Source organism: Pogona vitticeps, chromosome 4, assembly GCF_051106095.1.
Source record: "Pogona vitticeps strain Pit_001003342236 chromosome 4, PviZW2.1, whole genome shotgun sequence".
NCBI lineage: Eukaryota > Metazoa > Chordata > Lepidosauria > Squamata > Agamidae > Pogona > Pogona vitticeps.
In genome coordinates, this window is record NC_135786.1 from 239,768,204 (window position 1) to 239,790,617 (window position 22,414).

Here is a 22,414-nt window from a genome sequence, read left to right on the forward strand (position 1 = left end):
CTGGTGTTTGCCAGACATGGGATAAATGCGGAACAGCTGAGGCAAAGATTCAGGTCAATCACCAAGAAACCAGAGCAGACTTTTACCCAAGTGGGGGCCCAATTGGTGAGGCTGCTGGAGAAATGGCTATCTCAGGAGGGGACAGAGACCTTTCAGCAGCTCAAAGACTTGATAGCGCTGGAACAGTTCTATTCAGTCCTGCATGGGGAACTGAAATTCCAGGTGAGGGAAAGGAAACCGAAATCTGTGGCTGAAGCAGCAGAGATCGCAGATTTTATTTATCAAATAAGAAAGCCCTTGTGTGAGGGAAAATCGATGGGGAAACCTAAAGAAACCTACAGCAAGTACTCTCAGGGACCAGGGAAAAGCCAGCAAGGGGGAGGGGCCCATGGTGAAGGGAAGCCCTCAGACATGAAACCAAGACCTCAGATTTTGGAGGGAAAACCAAAACAAGATGAGAAAGACTCAAAATATAGCAGAAAATGTTATTTCTGTCAGGGAAAGGGCCATCTAATCTCAGAGTGTGAGAAATTAAAGCAGCTAAAAGGAATTGTGCCTCAGGATTCGAGTGGAACCAAGCCAAAAGCTGTGTTCTGTGTCCAGAAAGAGCAAAGCTCCTTGTCACTGAGGGAGCCTGTTGCCATGGCTACTCAATCTGGAACAGTTACATCTGCTGATCAGGCTGAGGAAAATGGTCCTCTTGTGGAGGTCAAGCGCTGCTTGCTCATGAGAACAGATTCTCAGTTGTTTGAAACAGCAGGGGTGGACGTAGGAATACTTGACCATCAGTATAGGGGGCTGAGGGACACTTGTTCCCAGGTGACCCTGTGCCATCCAGATATTATTCCTAGGGAGTATGTAATCCCAAATGAGAGCATGAAGGTGGCAGGGATTGAGGGGCAGGTGATCTCACTGCCAGTACCGGAGGTACCTGTGAACTTTCAAGGCTGGAGGGGAGTTTGGCGGCTAGCGATTTCATCGACTCTGCCAGCAGCCGTGCTCGTGGGAAATGACCTGGCTGAACATGTGAAATGGGTGCTAGTGATTACACATTCACAAGCCACCACGGGGACAGTTCAGGGGGGTACTGATGAGCCAGAGACGGAAGCAGAGAGGAGTTCAGAAGCTGTGGTGGAAACCTTAACCACAGACAGCAGATTTGGACAAGAGCAAAAGGCAGACGCCACTCTCCAAAAGTGTTTTGAACAGGTGACTGACGCCCAGCTAACACCTGAAACCCCAGTGAGATTTCTAGAGAAAAAGGGGATTTTGTATAGAGAGACCCTGAGGAATATCTCAAAAGGGGGAGATGGGATCCGAAGTCAGCTAGTGGTACCTGAAAAGTATCGCCCCATGATCTTACAAAGGGGGCACTCTGACATGTTTGCTGCGCACTTAGGGGTGAACAAAACACAGCAGAGAATCACACAGAATTTTTACTGGCCTGACATAGGGAAACAGATCAGGGAGTTCTGTAAACAATGTGATGTGTGTCAAAGGCAGGGGAATAGCCGCGACAGGACCAAAGCAAAGTTGTGCCCTTTGCCTGTGATTGACACTCCGTTCAAATGCATAGGGGTGGATATTGTGGGACCTTTGCCCAAGGCCACAAAGAGGGGAAACAGGTTCATTCTCACCATTGTGGACCATGCCACGAGGTACCCTGAAGCCATTCCCTTGACTAACATTGAAACTAACACAGTGGCAGATGCCTTGGTGGGGTATATGTCCAGGATGGGATTTGCCTCAGAAATAATTACAGATTTGGGCGCATCGTTCACATCGAAGCTCATGAAACGGTTATGGCAAATCTGTGGAATTAAGCACAAGGAAACCACTGCCTATCACCCTGAAAGTAATGGGTTAACTGAGAAGTTCAATGGGACTCTAATGCGCATGATTAGGGCTTACTTGGCAGAGAATCCAAACAATTGGGACCAGAAGCTGCAATCCCTTTTGTTTGCTTATCGATCAGTGCCACAAGCCAGTACCGGGTTCAGTCCGTTTGAACTTTTATTTGGGAGAAGGGTGAAAGGGCCCCTTGATTTGATCAAACAAAATTGGGAGCAGATCACCCAGGATGACCCACAAGACGTTGTGACATACATAGACACCTTGATGAATGACCTAAAGAGAAACCTAGAGCTGGCCGCAGAAAACCTGCAAGCTCAAAAGGTCAGAAAGAAAGCTTGGGATGACCAGGAAGGCAGGGAGAGGCGCTTTAACCCAGGGGAGGAAGTGCTTTGGCCTAGGCCCTGCAAAGAGAACAAACTGCAGCTGGGTAGCCCAGAAATAAAAGACTTGGGTCACATAGTAGGGGGAGGAGTGATCAAACCCCTAGAGGCCAAGATAGAAGCAGTTCGTGATTGGCCCAGGCCCAACACCAAGAAAAAAGTCAAATCATTTCTTGGGTTGGTGGGCTACTACAGAAAGTTCATCCCGAGGTTTAGCGAGATAGCGACTCCGCTGACCGATCTGACGCGGAAGAAGACTGATGACCGCATCCCGTGGACCAGCGACTGTGAGGAGGCGTTCGAGAGGTTGAAGGAGGCCCTTATCAACTATCCAGTGCTGCGTGCTCCAGACTTCGACCGGGAGTTCATCATCTACACCGATGCGTCTAACAGCGGGGTAGGAGCAGTTCTTTGCCAGGAGGATGAAAATGGTGACCAGCATCCAGTGTCCTACCTGAGTAGGAAACTCCAGAAAGGTGAGAGACATTTGGCAACCGTGGAGAAGGAGTGTCTGGCCATAGTATACGCGATCCAGAAGGCCAAGCCTTACATCTGGGGAAGACATTTTATTCTGTGCACTGACCATTCACCACTGCAATGGTTAAAGACAATGAAAACCCACAATAGTAAACTTATGAGGTGGGCTTTAAATCTGCAAGACTATGACTTTGAAGTGAAGGTGGTCAGAGGGTCAGTGAACTGTGTTGCTGACGCCTTGTCAAGGAGACCTGAAGAATGAAGACGGCGAAAGAAACATGGACTATGTATATATTTTGATGACAAAAAGTCAAATGTGCTTGTTTATTAAACATGTTGGTTTGTATGAATAAAGGTAACTGGATGTATTGTAAATGTTATTGTTTAAATGCCTAATTGATATGGTTAACTTAGAGTGTAAGTATAAGTAAGTATGGTATTGTATGTTATTATATGACTGTTTTTGTTTGTTTTGGGTCCAGGTTGTTTTTTGGTGAAAAGCACCTTAGCTTTCCCCCTACAAAACAACTTATAAAGAGGGGAGGTGTTACATACAGCACTGATGTTACCTGTCTGTCATGGGTTTGGAGGGAAAGTTCCATCCTATGGGGAGTGGAAGGCGGGACATCAGGAGGAGGGGCTGTACTGTATATATATGTGGAGCATGTGGGAAAAGCTGAGAGAAGAAGCTTGAGTGGGAGTCTGTGTGTCAGACAGGGGACTACTGTGTGTCAGTCAGTACCAACCTGATAGGTTCAGGTGTCTGTATGGTTAGCCAGAACTGATAGGTTCAGGGTCTGTGCTTCAAGTTAAGTGTTCTGTGTGAACCAAACTGTGTGTATGTATGATTGAGACTAAGCCACGTTACTGTATCTTATTCACCTGATCATTTTATTTTCCCTGTGTGTTGTTTAAATAAACCTTATTCCTTTATTTGTTAAAAATCCATCCCTGGTCTGTGTGACTTCTTATAGGGAATGGTTGGTGGCAGCTTAGTGAAACTGTGGCCTATCCCAGTAGGTCTGGGTTTGTCACAGCCATTACTTTGGTGTTGGACTTTCAAAGTAAGAATCTGAAGTATTGATTAGAGAGCCCTCCTGTAACAAGTGGAACAATAAGCTTGTGTGTCAGTTGACACTAATGGTGACCTGTTGCCTTTGAAGTATAAATGCAAATTGAAAGATATCCTCTGATCCTCATCCTCACCTACAATTAAAAAAACCCTGAAAACCTTAAACAGCAGAGAGAAGCATCCCAGGAATTCAATGGAATCCTCCTGCCTTTGGAGGTTATCCTAAGGGTTGGCTTGGGTGTTTCTTGCTGTTTGTTTCTAAATGGTCCAGTACCTGCCTTTCTCTTGTGCCGCACAGGCGGGAACAGACCACGGGACGGAAGCTTCACAATTAGAAAGTGATAAAATAGTGTCTCTCCAAAGAAGGATTCTTCAGAAGTGTCCAGTTAGCATTACAGACAAAGCGCATTGTTTACTTCCCAAAGGTCAATCAACAGTCAGCGAATCTAATTTGCAACCTGCAAAGCTGAGAAACAATGGGGGGGGGATAATCAGATGCCCCTCGCTTCCTTAAGGCAGCTTCACTTCTAATTGTGAAGCTTTCCTCTCCTCTGTTTCTGCCCACGGGATGCACTGGGAAGGGGTGCCCTGGTTTGCCCATTTAGGCTTGCTGGACTGAGGGCAGCTGAAAACCTGAGCAAGGCAGCACTGCAGAAGGGGGAAAGAGGTCCACGATGGGGCAGGAATTACTGTACCTTCCAAGGTGAAACGGAAAAGGTCGCGGTAAAGGTCCACAGTCAGGGAGCGGCGGGTGTTCTTTCTGACCTGCCGGTGCAGGAAGTCGACAAAATCCTCCGCCACCGTGTTGAGGAAAGGCAGGAACTTGCGGGTGCCAACGGGGCTGATCACCTCCTTGTTGAGCACCAGTCGGTCCGAACGCCACTGCTCCCCGTTCCTGTGCAGCGAGACCGCCAGCCCCAGTGAGGAACACGCCAGCCACCTGGAGCTCCCAACACCAGCACTCTGGCCGGCGGTACAATCCCCCACCGAGGGGCCACTCCCTCCCCACTGCCACGGCTTCCTCTCCGGGACCCCCCTGCATCCTCTCCAGTCTAGCCCCCCCCCCGATGAGCACCCATGCACACCCTGGTTCTCCGCATATTTATATATTTATTTTTTATTTACAAGACTTTTTAGCAATGCCATTACCAGTAGTCTCTGAGCGGCATGCAACAATATTAAAACTTTTAAAACATTAAAACCATTAAAATAGGCAATATTATAATAATGCCCTATATTAAAACAGTCCATTTATCATTAATAAATCATGCTGCTCATACTGGCCAGCTAAAGGATACTGTTTAATTAAAATGCTGGCTAAACAGAAAGGTCCTTGCCTGGCGCCAAAAAGTCAAAAGTGTCGGAGCCAGGCGGATCTCTCTAGGGAGGGCATTCCAAAGTTGGGGGGGGCAACCGCCGAGAAGGCCCTATTTCGACAGGCCACCCCCCCTCACCTCTTTCAGGGATGGCCCCTTCAGAAGGGCCTCCTGGCCTGATCTTAGAGGATGGGCAGGCTCCTACGGAATACTTCACATTCTCTCCCTCTCTTTCCTCACAGTGGGCCGGCCACAGTCAATGTCCCCTTGAGGGCACTCTTGGGTGGAGATGATTTTGGGGGAAGAACGGCTGAGATCCAACAGAATGTGGGCATGGAATGAAGAACAAGGCCTTGAAGGCAGGAGCAGGGACTCTGGATGGGAGACTCACTGTCAAGTCAGAATTAAGGCTCAACTTGGCCTCAACTTGGCTTGTGTGTGTTGTGTGGTTGGTTGGTTTCCCCCAGTGACACACAAGACTCCACTGGAGACTCGGAACCCACCCACCCCTCCCTTTCTTTTTCTAGGGAGAAAGCTTGTTTTTAACGGGGACTGAGACTTGGAACTGAGGACGTGGTAGCAAAGACTCAGAATCGGGTCTCAGACTCAAAGATTTGCCAACCTCCCTGGTTGAAGGAGACATGAACATTTGCATATAATACCATCAGGATCTGACCCCCTTCCATGGCCCTGGAGAAGCAGAAGCACTGAAGGTCCACTTCCTCGATCCAACATTTAAACTACACCCCCCGACACACACACACACACACACCGTTCAAACAAGGAGAGCCACTCTTCCTCAACTGGGTGCTTTCCAGAGGCATCAGACTACAGCTCCCATCACCCCCAACTCAAATGGCCATGGTGGCTGGGGATGATGACTGACACCCCACGGGAAGGCATCTTGCTGAAGGCCTCGGCTGACAGATCTTCCATTGATTGGGCAGCTTGTCGAAGGAGGTGCCTGTCCTGTGCCCAGCCCGACCACCGGGCATTCCCTGCTGCCCAGTTGCAATGGGTGGGCAGAGGCTCCAAATTCTTCCGCAGTGTTTGCTCAGCCCTGCTGTTTCCCCTCCCAGGGTCTCCCTAAGAGGTAAGGTCACATTTCTCATGTCTTGGTGGATGCCTGGGCATGGCAGCGACTCCGGTTCAGCCCTCCTCTGCCTGGCAGCCACCAGAAAGTGGCCTGGAGAGAATGTCACCCTTGTCCAGGAAGAGCTGTAAAGGATTCTCAGCCACTCTTTAAAGCGTGCTCTAGTTTTCAAGCATCTGAATGGGTTTTGAAGCAATCTTACTGATGGTTCACCAGGTGGTATTGGCCGGTACAGGGTAGGTTTCAGGCAATGTGATATAATAGATAAGGAAAGTAAAATAACACACAGTTTTAAAAGGGATACCGAACTGGGGTCTTACTGCAGCCAGAGCAGGTATTCCATCACTGTGATTCCAGCCTCCCTACCTAAAAAAGGGGGGGTCAGGGGGGGGTCCCACCCACCTGACAAGACTCATGCTGCCTACAGTGCCAGTGGCCCATTTTTCATGAGCTCATCTGGCAGAAAATGTTCCCTGATCTAGAGCCCTCAAGAGATGGGGCTTTCTGCACTCCCGAAGGATAAGCGCCACCGTTTTGAGCTAAAAGCAAATGGAAGAGCAGGTGTGCCCCCCCTCCAACATCTGCCAGGCTGCTAACCTTACTTACAAGAGGAAGATGCCACATTTATGGTTCCGCATTGTGCGGTGGGCAATCCAGGAGTTGATGCCCATTCGCCGCGGGAAGATCCCCTCTGCCTGGAAGAGTTGAGCAGCGTCATTGGGCAGGAACACGTTGACGCTGTCGTAGGTGCCCACCGTCTCCCTGCCAGAGGAAGAAGAGAGTCAAGCCCAGAAGAGTGGCTTCTGCTGCTGCTGCCGCCATCATCCCCATCGCCTCCAACCCACACCCAGAACAATCTTCAGCACTGGGGTTCAGTTTTGGAAACTGTGAAGTTACTTGTGGCAATCTCTCTCTCTCCCTCTCCCTCTCTCACACACATTTCTGACTAGAGGGTTTGTTTGTGTTTGCTCCTCCATATACACTTTAGGAGCCCTGCAAACTGCAGCCATGAGCGGCTGGGTCTGCTTGATCAATGACGATGAGCACGGAAAAGCCCATCTGGACCCTTGTCTCTTTGCTAGGAAAGAACATTGACGGAAGCTGCGAGAAACTTTTCCTTTTTGGAGGCTTTCCTTTCAAACAAACCCCCCTTCTTTCCCTCACCTTGTTTTATTTTTTTAAATTGATGTTAGGATTTAATTCCCCTAACAAATGTATTGTCCATTTATTGCTTCATCATTATTTTCCTGTTAACTATACTTTTAGGCTAGTGCTTCTATTTTCCTTGTTCCTCCATTTAAAAATTATTATTACTGGAATTTTGTAGTGACAACAAATGGTTTGTTTGTTTGCTTGCTTGCTTGCTTGCTTGCTTGCTTGCTTGCTTGCTTGCTTGCTTGCTTGCTTGCTTGCTTGCTTGCTTGCTTGCTTCAGATGTGTGAAAAAAGGATGTTTTTTTTTCTGATCTAGATTTTAGCAAATGGTTTAACTGAAGACCTGAAGGCAAACACAGAGAATTATCCAGACGCAATTCAAACTTCCAAGCCTGACTGATTTTTCATTGTAATAACTTCAAGTGAGTAAATCTTTAAATCTGGGACTTGCGCAATCTAAGGAACTTTTTTTCTCCTAGAAAAATATGCGAAAAGGGCCTATGCACACCCCTCCTTTAGAATACAGGGCACAAATTTAGGTTACTTCCCAGCTTCATGAAGAGCTGAATTTTGAGCCCGATGCAGGAGAAGAGCCATCCTGGGTAGCCCTGGGCCGGTTGCACAAGAGGAGTCCCAGGGATCCCCCTCAGAGGAAGGGAAGGGTTGAAATCACTCCTGAATATTCTCTACCTGGAAACCCCTGAAAAGGGTCGCCATAACTCAGAATTGACTTGGCGGCACACTATTATTATTATTATTATTATTATTATTATTATTATTATTATTATTATTATTATTATTATTATTATTATTATTATTATTATTATTATTATTATTATTATTATTATTATTATACAAAACAAACCCAGGGAGGTGTTTGTTGAGCTGAGCTCCTTCTTGCTTCAAAAGAACCTTAAGCCGCCGCCACTGCGCCTCCTGGTTTTTTTCCTTAGCTCCTTGGGACGGGGAGGGCCCCATTCCGGCTGCCCCCCCCCCCGGTCCGAAAACTCCCTCTTTCTACCGTACTTTCCAACCTCCAGAAGTCGTTTCAGCTCCCGCCAGTTCTGCACCTCGTTCTGTTCTTGTGCTGTTTATATGATTCAGGTTTCTTTTTTTTATTATTGAAAAGTCTCCCTTCCTTTGAGACTCCTTCTCCACCTCGCCTTCCTTGAGCACACCGCGGGAACCGTCCTTTCCCTCCACCCTTGAAGCCGGCCGGCCGGCCTTCTTTCGCCGCCAGCGCTCGCTCTCCTGCCCGGGCAACCTCTAGTCCAAACCCACTTCCCGGGCGTTTTCACTCCAGAGCCATTTTCTCACACTTACCTGCCATTCATTACATTTTATGAGCAATAACGCCATTATGGGAATACAATTGTACCACAATCGTCACGAGCGGGAGCGGGAGCGACAGCGTTTGCCCTCTCACTAGTTTCGGACTAACCGTTACGTTATTTTTGCAAGAAGGAATTGAAAAGGCATTTAAATTGGAATTAATTTAGATGCTATGTTGTTCTTTCACCAGTCCTGAAGGCGCCCTCCCGCCCGCCCGTCGTGATGGGAGAGGAGACTTTGTTTGTTTCCTTTGTTTACTGCCCCATAGTGCACACACTCTAAAAACACACATAAATACAGCAAGTACTCAACAATATATACATAAAATAGAGAGAGAGCTCTGTCCCTTAGCTAAAACCTAACTTTCCATAAAATTAAACAAGTTAAAACAAATTTGAGCATCTCACGCGGTTCATAAACGGCAGCTTTGAATGATATAAGTTTTACGCATTTCTTAATAAAAAGTAGTAAAGCGGAGAGGCAAAGCGCCTGAGCAGCGTCTGGGGGGCCGTTGACTCCACCCAGGCCCACTGTTCACCCCCACCACGGGCCCCCAGGTCCCTGGGATGCAGGAGGCCCCCCTCCCTCCCTCCCGCTGCCCATCCCGCTGCAGAGGCCAGAACGGGCGGCAGAAAGCGCTACTTTCAAAAGCGCCCTCGGACGTTCTGGCGACGTTCCTGCTCCCTTTTCGCCTTCTGCACGTTTCTCTCCTACCACGACGTGCACCTTGCTGGGGCCCCTCTTTCCTCCCCCCGCTAGCGTTTCCTCCCGCCCTGACCCTCATCATATTTTTCTTGCCCCAAGGCTTCGGGACCCCCTCGCTTTCCCTGGCGCCTGTCGAGCTTAGCAAAGAAGGGGCCCTCTTTCCCTCCGCGAAAGCTCCTGGTCGTGGCGCACACGCCCGTCCTCCCTCCGGTCGGGGCTGCGACCTGCCCTGCTCACTCTTTGCGCCAGAACGCGCAAGGTCTCCCCGCGCCAGCCGATCACCGCCGCCCCCCCGCCCCGCTCCACTTGAAGTCAGTAGGGCTGCCTCTTTGAGCAGCGAGGGGAACGCAGGCCGAGCGCCTTTCCTTCCGCCGCTGAGCCGCCGGGGATCCCTCTGCGCCTCTCGCATTACCAAGTTAAGCCCTCGGGGGCCGCGGGTCCAGTGGGGCCAGTTCTGCGCCCAAGGGATGCGGCATCCGCTCCGGGATCCCGCTGGGCGCACCGCCAGAGCCCGTGGGCAAGCAGCGCGGAGTTGTCTCCAGCACGCTCCGGCTGGAGGAAAGCTGCACGACCCACCCACCCATTCACCAGGCGGGGCGAGCGGGGCCCGGGGCGCTGGCCGGGCTGGGGAAAGAGGCGCACCTGTAGATGGGTCCCAGGTTCTGGAAGTTGCGCTGCATGACGTGGTGCAGGTTCTGGAAGCTGTTGCTCCGCCAGAACTGGTAGAGGTTGAGCCAGCCGTTGCGGCCGTTGCGCGGGATGGCCTCGAAGGGCCGCGCCTGGGCGGGCGCCGACTTGGTGGCGGGCACCGTCGGGGCCAAAGCGTGGCGCGCCAGACCGGACGAGAAGGCGCGGAGGCTGAGCCTGCGCCCGGTGGCCATCTCCCCGCTCGCGCCTACTTGCCCGCCGGCTCTGCCCGGGCAGCCGGGCGCGAGGGCCCTTATAGGCGCCCCCCTCCAAGCCCGGCCCAGCCAGGGCCTCCCCCTGCCAAGGGCGAGGGCGCCCCCGAGCACTCTCCTCCCGCCGGCCTGCCAGCGGAGAGCGGGGGGGGGGAGGGAGGAGGGGGAGGAGAGGGAGGGAGGGCACCGAGGCGCCCCCCCCCGGCCCGGCCCTCGCAGCGGATGCGGGATGTCAACGCGAGGAAGGACGCAGGACACAGAGAGCGCTGCCCGGCGGCTCCTGAGCAGGGACCGATGCTCGGGGTCCCGCGCACCCTCCCAAACACGACTGGGTGCTGGCGGGAGGGTGTGCGTGCGTGCGTGCGTGTGTGTGTGTGTGTGGCTGGCTGGCTGGCTGGCTGGCTGGGCAACCGGGTCTGGGGCCAGATGTCCCCTTGCCTTGGACCCCCGCCTCCCCCCCCCTCTGGCACCCCCCCAACCCTGCGCTCTCCTCCTCTGGATGGGTTCGGCCGCAGCCCTCACTGCCCCGGCCCATGGGACCCGTGCTGGCTGGGTATGATGGTTGTTGGGGAGTCTGGCCCTTCTGAGGCTGATCCCCCTTGCTTGGCAAGGCCAGGACCCACACGGTCCCGCCGACCCGACCCGACCGGACCCTCCGTGGTTGCCCCAGTGGTGAGTTCATGGCTATACAGGGGCCCTGCAGAAGAACCTTTCGAGGGGCGAATATCTACTCAGAGGAAAGCCCAGCCATGTTCGGCGGGACCTGCTCCAGGAGGGCTGCGACCAGAGCCTCTTTCTCCAGCAGGACCGGTGCGCCTGGCAGGGCCCAGTCTCAGCTCTCTATCTGGACGGCCGCCCTTTGCACCCACCCACCTACCCCAGTCCCTGGCCGACCCCCAGGGGACGTTTCTGGTGTGCCTCAAGTGACGTGGGCGGTGGGGCGATGGTTCAGCCCAGCTCCCCACTCTGCTAAATATATCGACCCACAGAGGGCAAGGCCTGGAACCAGACGTTCCCCCTCCATCTATTCTGGGAACAGAAGACAGCTCCCCGGCAGCAGGGCTCACGCTTGACCCCCCCCCCCCCGGCCCAGGAGGCGTCCTTCGCAGGGTGAGGAGGAGCCGAGGGGGCGATGGGGACGGCAGGTGGGTGCCAGCTGGGGGGGGGGCGCCTGCCTTTCCTCCTCTCCTGCTTCTCTTCCTTTCTCCTCTGAGCGCCTGGGTCCTGCCTCGCTCCCGCCGCCCCCGCCCACAGCCGTAGCAGGGCAGATCCTCCTGGCTGGGGTCGCCCTCCTCCTGCTGTAGGGGCCTCGCCCCAGATCCCCAAACAGGGATGGCTAACACTCAAAGAGCATTTGTGCCCAAAGCGTTTCAGCCTGTGAATCCTGCAGGATTCTTCATCAGGTTGGGCTATGCGGGGCTTGGGGGTAAGGGGGAATGGGGAGCCCCCAAACCATCCTGGCCAGAGGCTTCAGTGCCAGGAGGACACTTTGTCTTTCCAGAGGAAGGGCTGCCCCGCTGTGAGCGGAAGAGCGTGCGCTCAGCTCAACAGGCAAGCTTGGTGTCAGCCCGGCGTGGTTGCCTTCGAAGGCTCTCTCTTCAGAGGCTCTCCTGCCGTTTCCCTGAATCACCTCTGCTTTCCCAAGAACAACAGGAGTCTTATGGGCACTGTTTCTGGCAGTGGTAACACTCTGGCAAATCAGGCGATGGTTGCTCCCTCTGAGTTACTTACAGCTGGCAAAGGTAAAGGGACTTGCTTCGGAGCAGCCAAAAACAAAACAAAACAAACAAACAAAATCCGTGGCTGAGGTTTGAGGCCAGCCCCAGGTCCAGCAGTTGACGTTCTGAACCACGGACACCCGCTAGTCTGGCCATTTTGTGGTGTCTCCGGATAAGGCAGGGGTGAAAGGATGCGGAGGCGCGTGTCCCAGGGTTTGTTCCGGCAGCCCAGCGGAGCAGGAGTGGAATCACTCCAGCCTGTCCCACCCTTGAGCTTTCAGAACGTCAAGGACCCATCAGCGTTGGGGCCGAAGATGAGAAGAGACACGGATGATGGATGCCGCTCCCAGATAACGGCAGAGGCGGTGTTAAAAATAGCTCCTGCCCAACACGCAGGCCGTGACGGATGGGAACAGAAAGGCCTTGGAATGGGGCCCTCGTGTATTAGGGTCAAGGCCGAGGGCCGGGACAGACCGGGATGAGACCTGCTGGGAGCTGACAGAAAGGAGAAACCAGCAGAAAGGAGCCGGCGCGCTCTTGAGCCAGTTGGTTCCGGCGCTCGGTTGAGATCTGGCTGGGAGGAAGCGAGACGGTGGGGTGGGGTTCTGTCGTACTCCACGTCCTGCGGTTTCAAATGCCTTCGATTGTTTTAAACCACGCAGAAGTGTTGTAAATAGTAGTTACCTTTGTTTGTAGGTTTTTAAATTGTCAGTGTCTTTTTTTTTTACAGACCATCCTGTCCTCTTTGTGAAGCAGAACAGGATGCAAATGATCTTAAAAAAATTGAAAAAGTGAAGAAACAGGAAGAAGAAGAAAAATAAATAAAACAAGTAAGCTGAACTATAGAGTTGTGGAGCCAGTTCTGCTCTTGGTGCGCCAGCAGCGCCTTTAAAAAGGGATTAAGGGACCACGGGTCCCTCCAGATGTTCTGGGACAGCAGCTTCCAAGCTGGCCAAGCCTGAGGGGAGCGGCACTGCGGCAGCATCTGGAGGGCCAGACCTCCATCACAGGCACACACAACACAACACAACCAAAGACCGTTCTTCCAAAGTCCCTCTCCTGGGGTGGAATCTGGAGTCGGTTGTCTCCGGTTGATTCTGCGAGGTTACGGACTGGCTCCATTCGGGAACTTCCTTGAAACACGAGCGCCCAACACCGCCGTTATGGGGAAGACGCTCCTGCTTTTTCTGACATTTGGCCCAGCTCTGCAAGGGCTAGAAGGACGAGGAAGCCCCAGGAGAGGGTGGAAGCCGGCCCCTGCTTTTTCGACACTGGTCGCCTTCCCACCGTGCCACCTGCCCTTCCCTTCGGTTCTGGGTCCTCCCCCCCCCCCCGCAAGGCCAGGTGGAGGATGGATCTCTCAGCGGAGCCCCTCGTCCCCAAGGGAAAGGGCACCGCCTCATCCACTTGCTGTCAAAACAGTGAAAAACCACACCAACCCCCCCTCTTAAAAAAAAAAAGGATGCAGAACTCCAGGAAGACGGGAAGGAAACCTGGGACGGATGTTGAGTGGGGGAAGGTTTGTGGTTGTGGTTGTTGCTGTTGTGTGCCCTGGAGTCATCCTCGCCTTTGATGTGTGGCCACCCTGTAAAGGAGCGATCTCCAAAAGGCCCTCTCCTCAACTGCCCTGCTCAGCTTTTCCAAATTCAAGGTTCTGGTTTCCTTTAACCTTTCCCAGCATTATTCTGTCTTTTCCAGAGAATCCCGCCTTCTCGCCATGTGCCCAAAGCAGGACAGCCTCGGTTTCATCATTATTGCCTACAGAGAAAGTGCGGGCTTGATTTGGTCTAGGACCCTCTCTCTCTCTCTCTCCCTCCCTCCCTTCCTCCCTCTCCCTCTCTCTCTCTCCCCGCGTGGAGGGTGGTCCCGATCCGCCGCAAAGGAGGCCGCGGGGAGCCCCGGGCTGAGCTGAGACGCGCCCGGGACCCGGTCGCCGGCTGGTGCTTGGCCGGGGGTTGCCGAGCAGGACTGGTCCGCGTTGCCCCTCCGGTCGCGTGCAGGTCTCCGGGGGGCGCGCGAGCTTCGGAGGGCGGGGAAGGATCCCTCTTCCGCCGGAGCAGCGTCCAGCGGCTTGGGGCCAGGGAGTTCCCTCGCCCTCGACCTAAATGGGTTTCTTGCGTTAACGGCCGGAGAGGGGTGCCCGGCATGGCAGCGCCTGCCCGCCTGCCTCCCTCCTGCCGGCGACGGCAACCTGCCAACCTCGCGGTAGCCTTGCCCTCTCGCCGGCCCTCGGGACAGCTCCGAAGAGGCGGTTGCCCGGGAGCGAAAAGTCCAGCAAGCCTTCACGCGGGGAGAGGGCACTTCCTGAGGGTCGGAAGGAAGAGAGACCCTCCCGCCGCCGCCCCCGCCCTCCTCGCCCCTCTCGGTGCCATGGCCTCTCCATTTGCTGAGAAACAGGAGGACAAACTCTGCGGGTCTCGCCCCCCTCCTTCTCCACTGGGGGTGAGGGGTAAAGTAGGCGCCCCGGGGACTCGCCTCCCTCCCCACCCCGACGCCCGCAGTAGCTGCCCTGCCTGTGCCAGGCCCCCAACGGGCGGGGTGGGGCGGGGGGGCAGGAAAATCTCCGGGTGCCTTTCAGGTGAACGAAGATGCCGCCAAAGGAGGAGCCGCGATGGGAAGTCTCCGCACAATTAAAAGATGAGGGGAGTTTGTTTAAGGGTGGGGGGGGAGAGCACCAAGCGGAAAACGCGGTGGCACTTTAGAGACCCTCTTTAGAGGCGAGTGTTTAGTGCGAGCTGACCAGACTCCAAACCCATTTGGGGCCTTCCACAATTGCCCCCGGAGGAAGGAAAAGCGCCGCGGCCCCAGAGAGTGGAGGAGGGGCGCCCCTTTCGACCTCCCCCCCCCCAAGTGCGTGCGTACGTGTGTGTGTGTGTGTGTGTGACAATGAGGCTCAGGCCGTCCGCCCAGATGCAGGAATCTGGTCTGGGGGTTCGGGACTATGTATGTCCGTGGAAGGGGGGGGGGAAGCTGGCCGTGGGGCGAAAAAAGAGAACTCACTCCCAGGGAGATTTGCTGTCTAGGGGTTTTGCTTTTCCGGGCACCTTTTTTTTTTCCCTGCGGAAAGGCCGGGTCGAAAGCGGCGTCTTTCCTCCCCCAACGACAGGCCAGAGAACGGGAGGGGGAGCTCCAGACTCTTGGAGAAACCGGCCTTAGCGTGGCTCTTCTCTCGTTTCCCTCAAACCCTCCCCCCCTTTTTTCTCCCCCTCCTTTCTCTACCCCTTCCCCTTTTTACTCGTCTTCCTTTTGGATCTTATCACCTTGGCCGCCTGCTCTCTCCCTTTCGGGCTCTTTTTCAAAACAGTTCCGGTTCTATCACGAGGGATTTTTGCTGCGGAAGCAAATCTGTTCGGAATATCGCCGCTGGGGGGGCGCCAGAGTCAGTCTTCCTGATCTGCCAAAGGGTCCCCACCGCCGGAGGGCTTCCGAGGGGTCTCTGCCCTGGCGTTTCTCCCTCCAGGTGCGTTCCGGAGGGTGGGGGCTTGACGCCTCGCCTGTGGTCATCCGGACGTTCATAGATGCCCTTGGACTATTTTCTCTGACCACGAACATTTCTTCTCTAAAGCAAACCGGTATCAGTTCCCTAAAAAGAAAGCGGCGACGCGGTTCCACCCACTGGATAAGCTCCTGCATATTTTCTACTTTTGTGGCGTTCACATCTCCGACCTCCCAGCCCAGTGCGTCAGCAGGAGACTCTGGAATAGCAACGCTTTCGGGTCCTCTTCAGCTCTTTAACTGCGGCTGCAAGGAGGAATTTTCCCACTTCTGCTCCCGTTCCCCATCTAGTGGCCAGCAGCGTTGCTGCAGCCTGACGCCCATCTTTCTTGACTGAGGGGGGGGCATGGAGGCTGAGGAAGACCAAGGCGGTCCCGGTCGCCCCTGCACATCTGCCCGCGGCTGGCACGTCTGGTGCGCGGTCCAAGCAACCTCGCCCCCACCCATTTCCCTCTATCTGTGTCTTCCCCACACATAGACATACACCTGCTCCCGCCTCCCCTCCTATTTCGCACCGTCCCCTCCCCATTATCCAGCGAGGATTCTTCCAGGGGAACCAGTCCCACCAGTTCACAGCATCTCCAGAGGAAAAGGAGAGAGGCCTCCTAAATCACAAACAGTCCACATGGGGGCTGTGGCCCCAGGGCCACTTTGCACCTGCCCAAGCAAGCTGAGCCCCCCCCCCCTTGTTCCGTACCTCAGCAACATTTATAGTACCGTGTGCCCGATTGGGGGTGTTTTTACCATGTTTTGAGGGGCCGTGATCAGCCCCGGAGCCACCACTCCACTCCACAGACGTATTTTAACTTTTTGCCAGTTTAAACGTTGCATTGGAAGACTTACCTGAGGCTGTGCAGGTAAAGGCAAAAATGCTAGGAAAAGCGGAGGGCGGTAGGAGAAGAGGAAAGCCAAATTTGGGAGGTCTTGACTTAATGAAGGAAGCCACGGCCTTGACTTTCCAAGACTTCAGCAGGGCTGTTAATGACAGAGACCTTGTGGGGGCTCCCGATCCATAGGTTCGCCCTCAGCGGGAAGCGACCGGAGGGCATCTGCTCATCGCAGGGAGGGGGCCTTTCCTTGCAGTCGCTTCCCATCTAAGCCCCACGGGAGCTTCCGAGAAGGTCCCGCCCCTCGCTAGAAGCACAGGAGCCCTGTCCAGGGTTGCATCTGGCCCTTCTCCGCCTGGGGAGCCCGGGTCCCGGGGCCTTGTGGCGGGCCGAGACTGTTCGCCTCGTCCGGCCGGGCCTTCACGGCGCTCTGCCTTCTCCGCCGCCGCCGGGAGGGGGCAACGCTGGCCTGCGGAATTCCCCCACCCCCCCCAGCGCCGGCCAAGAAGTGGCCGCCCGCCCAGCCGCGCGGCTCCCTCCCAGGTGCCCGGGCAGGCAAGCTGGGGAAACCCTCCAATCCTCTCTCCCCCCCCACCCCCCCAACCGACTTCTCCCTTATCTCCTGCCCTGCAGCGGCTTCAGCAAAGAGATTAGCCCGGGCCAAGCCTGCGAATAAATCCCGGGGTGGCCGCGAAGCGAGAGGTTTAATCTTGTTTGCTGATTAAGAGGAGGGAAAGCCCGGTGGAAGGGAGCCCTGCAGAGGGATGGGAGGGCGGCCTTTTAGGGGAGGGGGCTTCTGCAGGGCCCCCATTCCGGAGCAGAAGCGCCCCCGCCCCCGTGCTTAGGCACACGCTCAGAAGTACAGTAGGTGAGGAGACAAGCCGGGCACGGTGCTGACAGCCTTGACGAGTTCAAGCCGGGAGGGACCCGCCGGCTGCACTGTGGGATTCCCTACCTTGAGGTCACAGCGAAGGCCTAATCCGCCCAGGTTCCCCGCCTCTTGGCAAGGCCAGCGCTCAGAAGGCAGGGGTCCACGGAGCCAGAGGAAGCGGACCAGGGCAGAGGCCCCCTTGCCCCCACTCTTTTACTCCAAGGAGGTCCCTCCAGACAGTGCCCCCCACCCTGCCACCCCTTCTCCCTCACCAAGCAGCCTGCTTGGAGAGGCTCTCTGCTGCCTGGCGGAGTGGGGTGTGTGTGTGGCTCGGCGCCCTCCCCGGGAAGTGTAAAAGCAGACATGCCTTTGTGGACCTCTAGGGTCATAAACGTCCATGGAAGGAAAGCCATTTGCCTCTGTCCTCTTTTTTTGCACCCACGGTCTCAGCACCTTCCTGTGTCCCATAGAATGGGCCATGTCCTGTCCTCTAACTTAGTCATCTCTGGAAAAGACCGTAAAGCTGGGCAAAAGGGAAAGGCAGCAGGAAAAGAGGAAGGCCAAGCACAAGGCAGGACATTTTGGAGGTCACTCATTCATAAGCCAGAATGGACTTGGCGGCATGTAACAGCAACAACCAATGTACAGTACTTTCGAAATACACCTTAGTAACTATATATATTTTTTAACTTTAAGGTCAGCCTCTGCCTGGTTTATTGCTCCAGAGAAGAGAGAAACATCCTCAAGGAACACCACTGCAGCCACTCAGCTCTACTAAGAGGTTCCCTAACAGGGCTGTCCCACAAATAATCAAGAATAGAAACGTAAGACCTAAGAGCGACAAGGGCAAGTTTCAACCCTAACGTATGTTTCTGGGCACACCCTTCCAAGGTCTTCCTCTGATGCAGGATTAAGTACCTTTGTGGCTTTAACAAGGGCAAACGCAACCCTAGACAGCAGCTCAGAGTGTTTAACGAAAGACCGAGGGGATGTCCCTCCACTGTGGTGCTTTGGCCAGCCAACCCATTCTCTTCTGCAGCTGCTTACAAAGAAAAGGTTCTTCAGGGTGCCTTTACGCCGCGCAGCTGCTCAGGACCCCCCAGGAACCACCCGAAACAAACCTTTCTCCAGAGAAATGTCCGCTGTGCAAAGAAGATCAGGGTGTGGAGACAGGATACGCACCCGAGTACTTCCTTCAGCGATGCACCAGTTCATGGGGCGGGGGGGGGGAAGGAGCAGGAGGGGGAGAAAGCCCTCATTATAAGGAAGACGGTTCTCCAGCAACAGCCCTGGATGCTCATGGTCCATTCCTGGGCTTAATCCAGGAAGCTGTCTCTCCTTTTCAGGCACCGGAGCCAGGTAGCCGTGACTTCACCTATCGCGGGGGGGGGGTACGACCCAGGAGCACTAAGGCTCCTTCTGAGGCGGCAGGGAAGTAGCAAGGGGAGGGGGCAGAGCCTGTTCTGCAGTGGAACCTCCCCTTCCAGCTCCCACTTCTCTTCCTTTGCCCACGACCTCTTTGGAGCACCAGGCTGGCCTCCCCGACCCGGGCACCATGGTGGGCTTGGGCCTGAGGAGGAAGGGGCTGGCCTCCTCCAGTGTCGTCTCTGGTGGCAGGTGAGGAAAGGGGAGAGAAACACAGTGACTTGCTCCTTGTACACTTTTCTTTGGAGAGACCATCTTACGGTTGGTAAGCGATGGCAAGAGAACCAGTAATGGCGCAGGGGATGCTGTATCAGGCTAGGGCGGAGGAGGAGGCGGCAGAGGGGTTCAGGTCCCTAGCGTAGCCACACGAACCCACAGGAATGGGAGAGGGTGGATAAAAGCCCTCCTTTAATATTTCACATACCCCAAGATGCCCCAAGGAGAGCCACCCAAAGGGGTAATTGCACATGCATGCGCACCCATGACAAGGACATTCTGCTCAGAAGGGATCTTAAGCATTTTTAAGTGCCTTTGTAAACAAAAGGGCAGTGCTGCTCAGCCAGAAAAGGAAGGGCCGTCCCGCTGACTCTCGGAAGGTAGCTCCACCCAGCAGCCCCCATCGCTCTTTGGGAAGGGCTTCCCCTCCGGTTTGTGAATCATGTTCCTTTTATGACTCTGTGACCCCCCCCCCTTTCCCCTAGCTCTAATTCCTTCTCCCGGCAAGAGCCTCCCACTTCCTCCGAGCCTTCTGCTCACCTGCACATACAGTATATATTGGGGAGGGGGGGCCTTTCTGATTGTCTTGTAAAGGAGGGAGGGAACGCGAGCGAGGGGCGACCCTTCCTGAGAAGCAGCGCCCCCTAGAGGCATGAGATCTAGCTGCCCTCAACAGCCCCACCCCCCGACCACAGAGCGCCCTCTACTGGAACTCTGGAGCACTGGGGGGGGGACACTATTTTGCGTCAGCGCCCCCTAGTGTTAGTGTGCGTGTGTCTCCCCAGGGGTGAGATTCCTTCTGGGACCGGCCCTTCTACTTCGGAGCTACTGGGTGGTCGCCTTTGTCTCTCGGGGCAGGAGGTGGGTGAGCGAAGTGGGGGACTGCCTTGAAAGCAAAGAGTTGGGGGGGGGGGGTAGAGGGGACGGCAGAGAAACCAGCGCTTACCGAGGAGGAGGAGAGGACGTGCTCCGGAGAATGCGGCAGGGGCGCCCGAGGGGGGCTCGGACCGGCTCTACGGGGCCTCCCCTCCTTTCCGGGACCGCCGCGGCCACAAGCCAAAGGGGAGCACCAAGTAGAACCCTAACCCCCACCCCCCGCCACTGCCTCCAACTTCTGCTGACTCTCGCCGCTGGCCGGTTAGACCTCAGGGGCGTTGCGGGGAAGAACTGCCCCGAGTGTGGGGTGGAAGCTCCTCGGGGCAGGGGCGGCGTGATTCTCTCTCCCCCGCCTCGCTTGGAGTTGCTCGGGGCAGCTGTGCCGCTGCGAGAGGATGGCCCCGTGATCCGGAGAGAGAGCAGAGAGCCGCCGGCCTGGGGATCGGGGCGGAGGGCAGGGCCGGCCCCGTCCTTCTTGCCGCTCGGCCTGCAGGAGGAAGCCGGCCAGCCGGTCGTCCGGCCTCCCGGGCGCCTAAGTGGAGTCGTGTCCGCGCTGCCCGGGCGAGCGCCGGCTGACTCCCTGCCTTGGCTGCCTCCCAAGCGCCCCCGGCGCGGCTTGATTTGTGTCCAGCGCGACACGGGCTCTGATCCCATCAGACGTCGCTGGCTGAGCAGGGGTCAGGCGGGGTCAGCGGCTCCGGGCGGGAGAGGCCGGGCCAGGCTGGCTTGGCAGCCCCGGGGGCCTCGGGGACTCCTCGGCCAGGGCCGGACCGAGCTGGCGGGGAGGGAGACTGGCGAGGGGCCCTCCTCCTCTCCGTGTCCGCACGGTCCGGAGCCCCGCGCTCCATCCCTGCCCGAAACCAGCGGCCGGTTAGCAGAGGACGCGAATCCGGATGAATCGATGACGCCGCCGGTGGGAGCCGCGCCGGCAGCTCGGGGGAAGGCTTCCTCCCACAAAGGCTGATGGGTTGTGTAGTCCTTACGGGGGCTGAGGAGCGCGGGACCTCCCTCTCCCCTCCCCCAGCCCCTCCTGCGCCGCGAGCCTCCCCTGCAGCCGAGCAGGAGCCGGTGGGGAGCGGGGCTCTGCCGGATGCGTCCCGGCCACTCCCAAACCGCGGCTTGTCCCGCCGGGCGATGGCTTGTTCCGCAGCGACCGCCCCCGCCCCCGCCTCGCCGCCCTCCTCCGCAGTTCGGCTCAGCGGGCAAGGCAGCCGCGCAGCAGCGGACTGACCGCGGCGAGGGCGGCCCTGCAGGGGCGGGGGGGGGGGCTCTGCTCTCCTCCGGACCGCCTTGGCCAGTCTCTCCGGCCCTGCCGAGGGAGCAAGGGCTGGCCCCAGGCGGCATCTCCGGCGGCAGCCGGGCCGTGAGTCAGCACAGCTCCGATCACGGCGGGGCAGGGCAAGCGGGTGGGTGGCCGGGGGGGCCACGGGCCTCGCGGACACCGTGAAGAGTCCTCCAGCCCCTAGAACGCATCCCCCCATCCCCTCGCGGCCCCCCCACGCCGAGGGCAAGGCGTTGACTTTGGCCCTTGGGGACGCGGCTCCCTCCTCCCCCCCCCGCGAGGGCGCCTCTCCCGCGCTGCGTCCCGGGCGCCCCCTTGGCCTCTAAAAGCCGCACTCGTCAACCTCGGCTCGGAAAGGCGAAGGGGCCGAGGCGGCGACCGCGCTGCGGAGGAGGAGCGGGAGCGGGGGGGGGGCACCACGGCGCTGCAACTGCAGCCCAACTGCAGCCGGCGGGGCAAGCGAGGGGAGAGCGAGCCCTTTGGCACGCGAAGAAGGGGGGGCCGCCGGCCTGGGAGGACGCACGTGGGCGCCTTGCGCTGCTGCGGGGGAGGGGGGAGGGGAGGTCCTCCCTCCCCTCCAACCGGCCCCTCCCGATGGGGAGAGCCGCTGCGGGGAGGAGGGAGGACCCGCAGGACTGCCCCGCTGCGTCCGGGTCTCCTTTGCGCCTCTGGCCCGTCGGGGGGCGAGGGGGGGGGAAGCCAGCGGGAGCTTTGGCTTTGCGCCTGTCGCAAGGAAGGAAGGAAGGAGCAGCCGAGGCAGGACGGGCGCAGAGCGACGTGGTGCCCCTGAAGGGGGAAGGCGCCAAAGGGAAGCGTCCCCGGGAAGGGGGGCGCGAGGCTTCAGTGCATCGGGCCCGAGGCTAGCCTAACCGCCCCACCCCCAGGCCCGAACGCTTCCAGACCAGCGGCAGCCGTTTACCTTCGGGGGAACACTTCGTTGGTCTCGGAGAGCCGAAGGGAGCCTCTCCCCAACTTTGCCGCAGGCCTTGCGGGGTGGGGTGGGGTGCCTGTCGCTTTCCCGGGCCTACCGACGCCCTGCCCCCTTCCCCCGGTGCAGCTGACCCTGGCTACCGGAGCGAGGAGAACTCGCGCCTTGCTTTCCGACTTTTTGCAGTTGCACGCCCTTGGCCGGCTCCTTCCTTTGCGGCTCTCATGTTGTAGGTCCAAGGCGGAAGCCGCGTTTGAACACAGGCCCTCCCGCCCCTCTCCTCCTTCTTCCGAGGAGGCAGATTCCTTCTTGATGAGCAGTCGAAGACGACCGGCCTCCGTCTCTGGCTAAACAGAAATCTCGTGCACCTGGACGGATCTGGGCCCCACCCAGGGGTGCTTAATTTCCCAGTGGGGACCCTGCCTGCCTTTTTGTTTCGGTTAATTCCTCTCAGCGCTAGTGAAGTAGCTCACTTCTGGTCAAAACTAGTCTTA

General features: G+C 56.7%; 1 protein-coding gene across 3 annotated transcripts in view; it reads right to left on the bottom strand.

Annotated features, from left to right (window-relative positions):
- The window catches only part of LOC110084842 (cytochrome P450 11B, mitochondrial), a 30,609-nt gene extending 14,247 nt beyond the window's left edge, over window positions 1-16,362 (bottom strand). The window contains exons 1-3 of one of the 3 annotated variants that reach the window (XM_072999639.2): window positions 16,339-16,362; window positions 6,799-6,954; window positions 4,479-4,678 (exon numbers count right to left, since the gene is read on the bottom strand). In XM_072999639.2, coding sequence (XP_072855740.1) covers window positions 4,479-4,678; window positions 6,799-6,863 — 265 coding nt within the window. In that variant the 5' untranslated portion in view covers window positions 6,864-6,954; window positions 16,339-16,362. Of the gene's footprint in view, window positions 1-4,478; window positions 4,679-6,798; window positions 6,955-8,669; window positions 9,249-10,025; window positions 10,307-16,338 lie in introns of those variants that run through there. The other 2 variants (XM_072999638.2, XM_078392097.1) reach the window with 2 other exon arrangements.
- Between the last annotated feature and the right edge of the window lie 6,052 nt (window positions 16,363-22,414).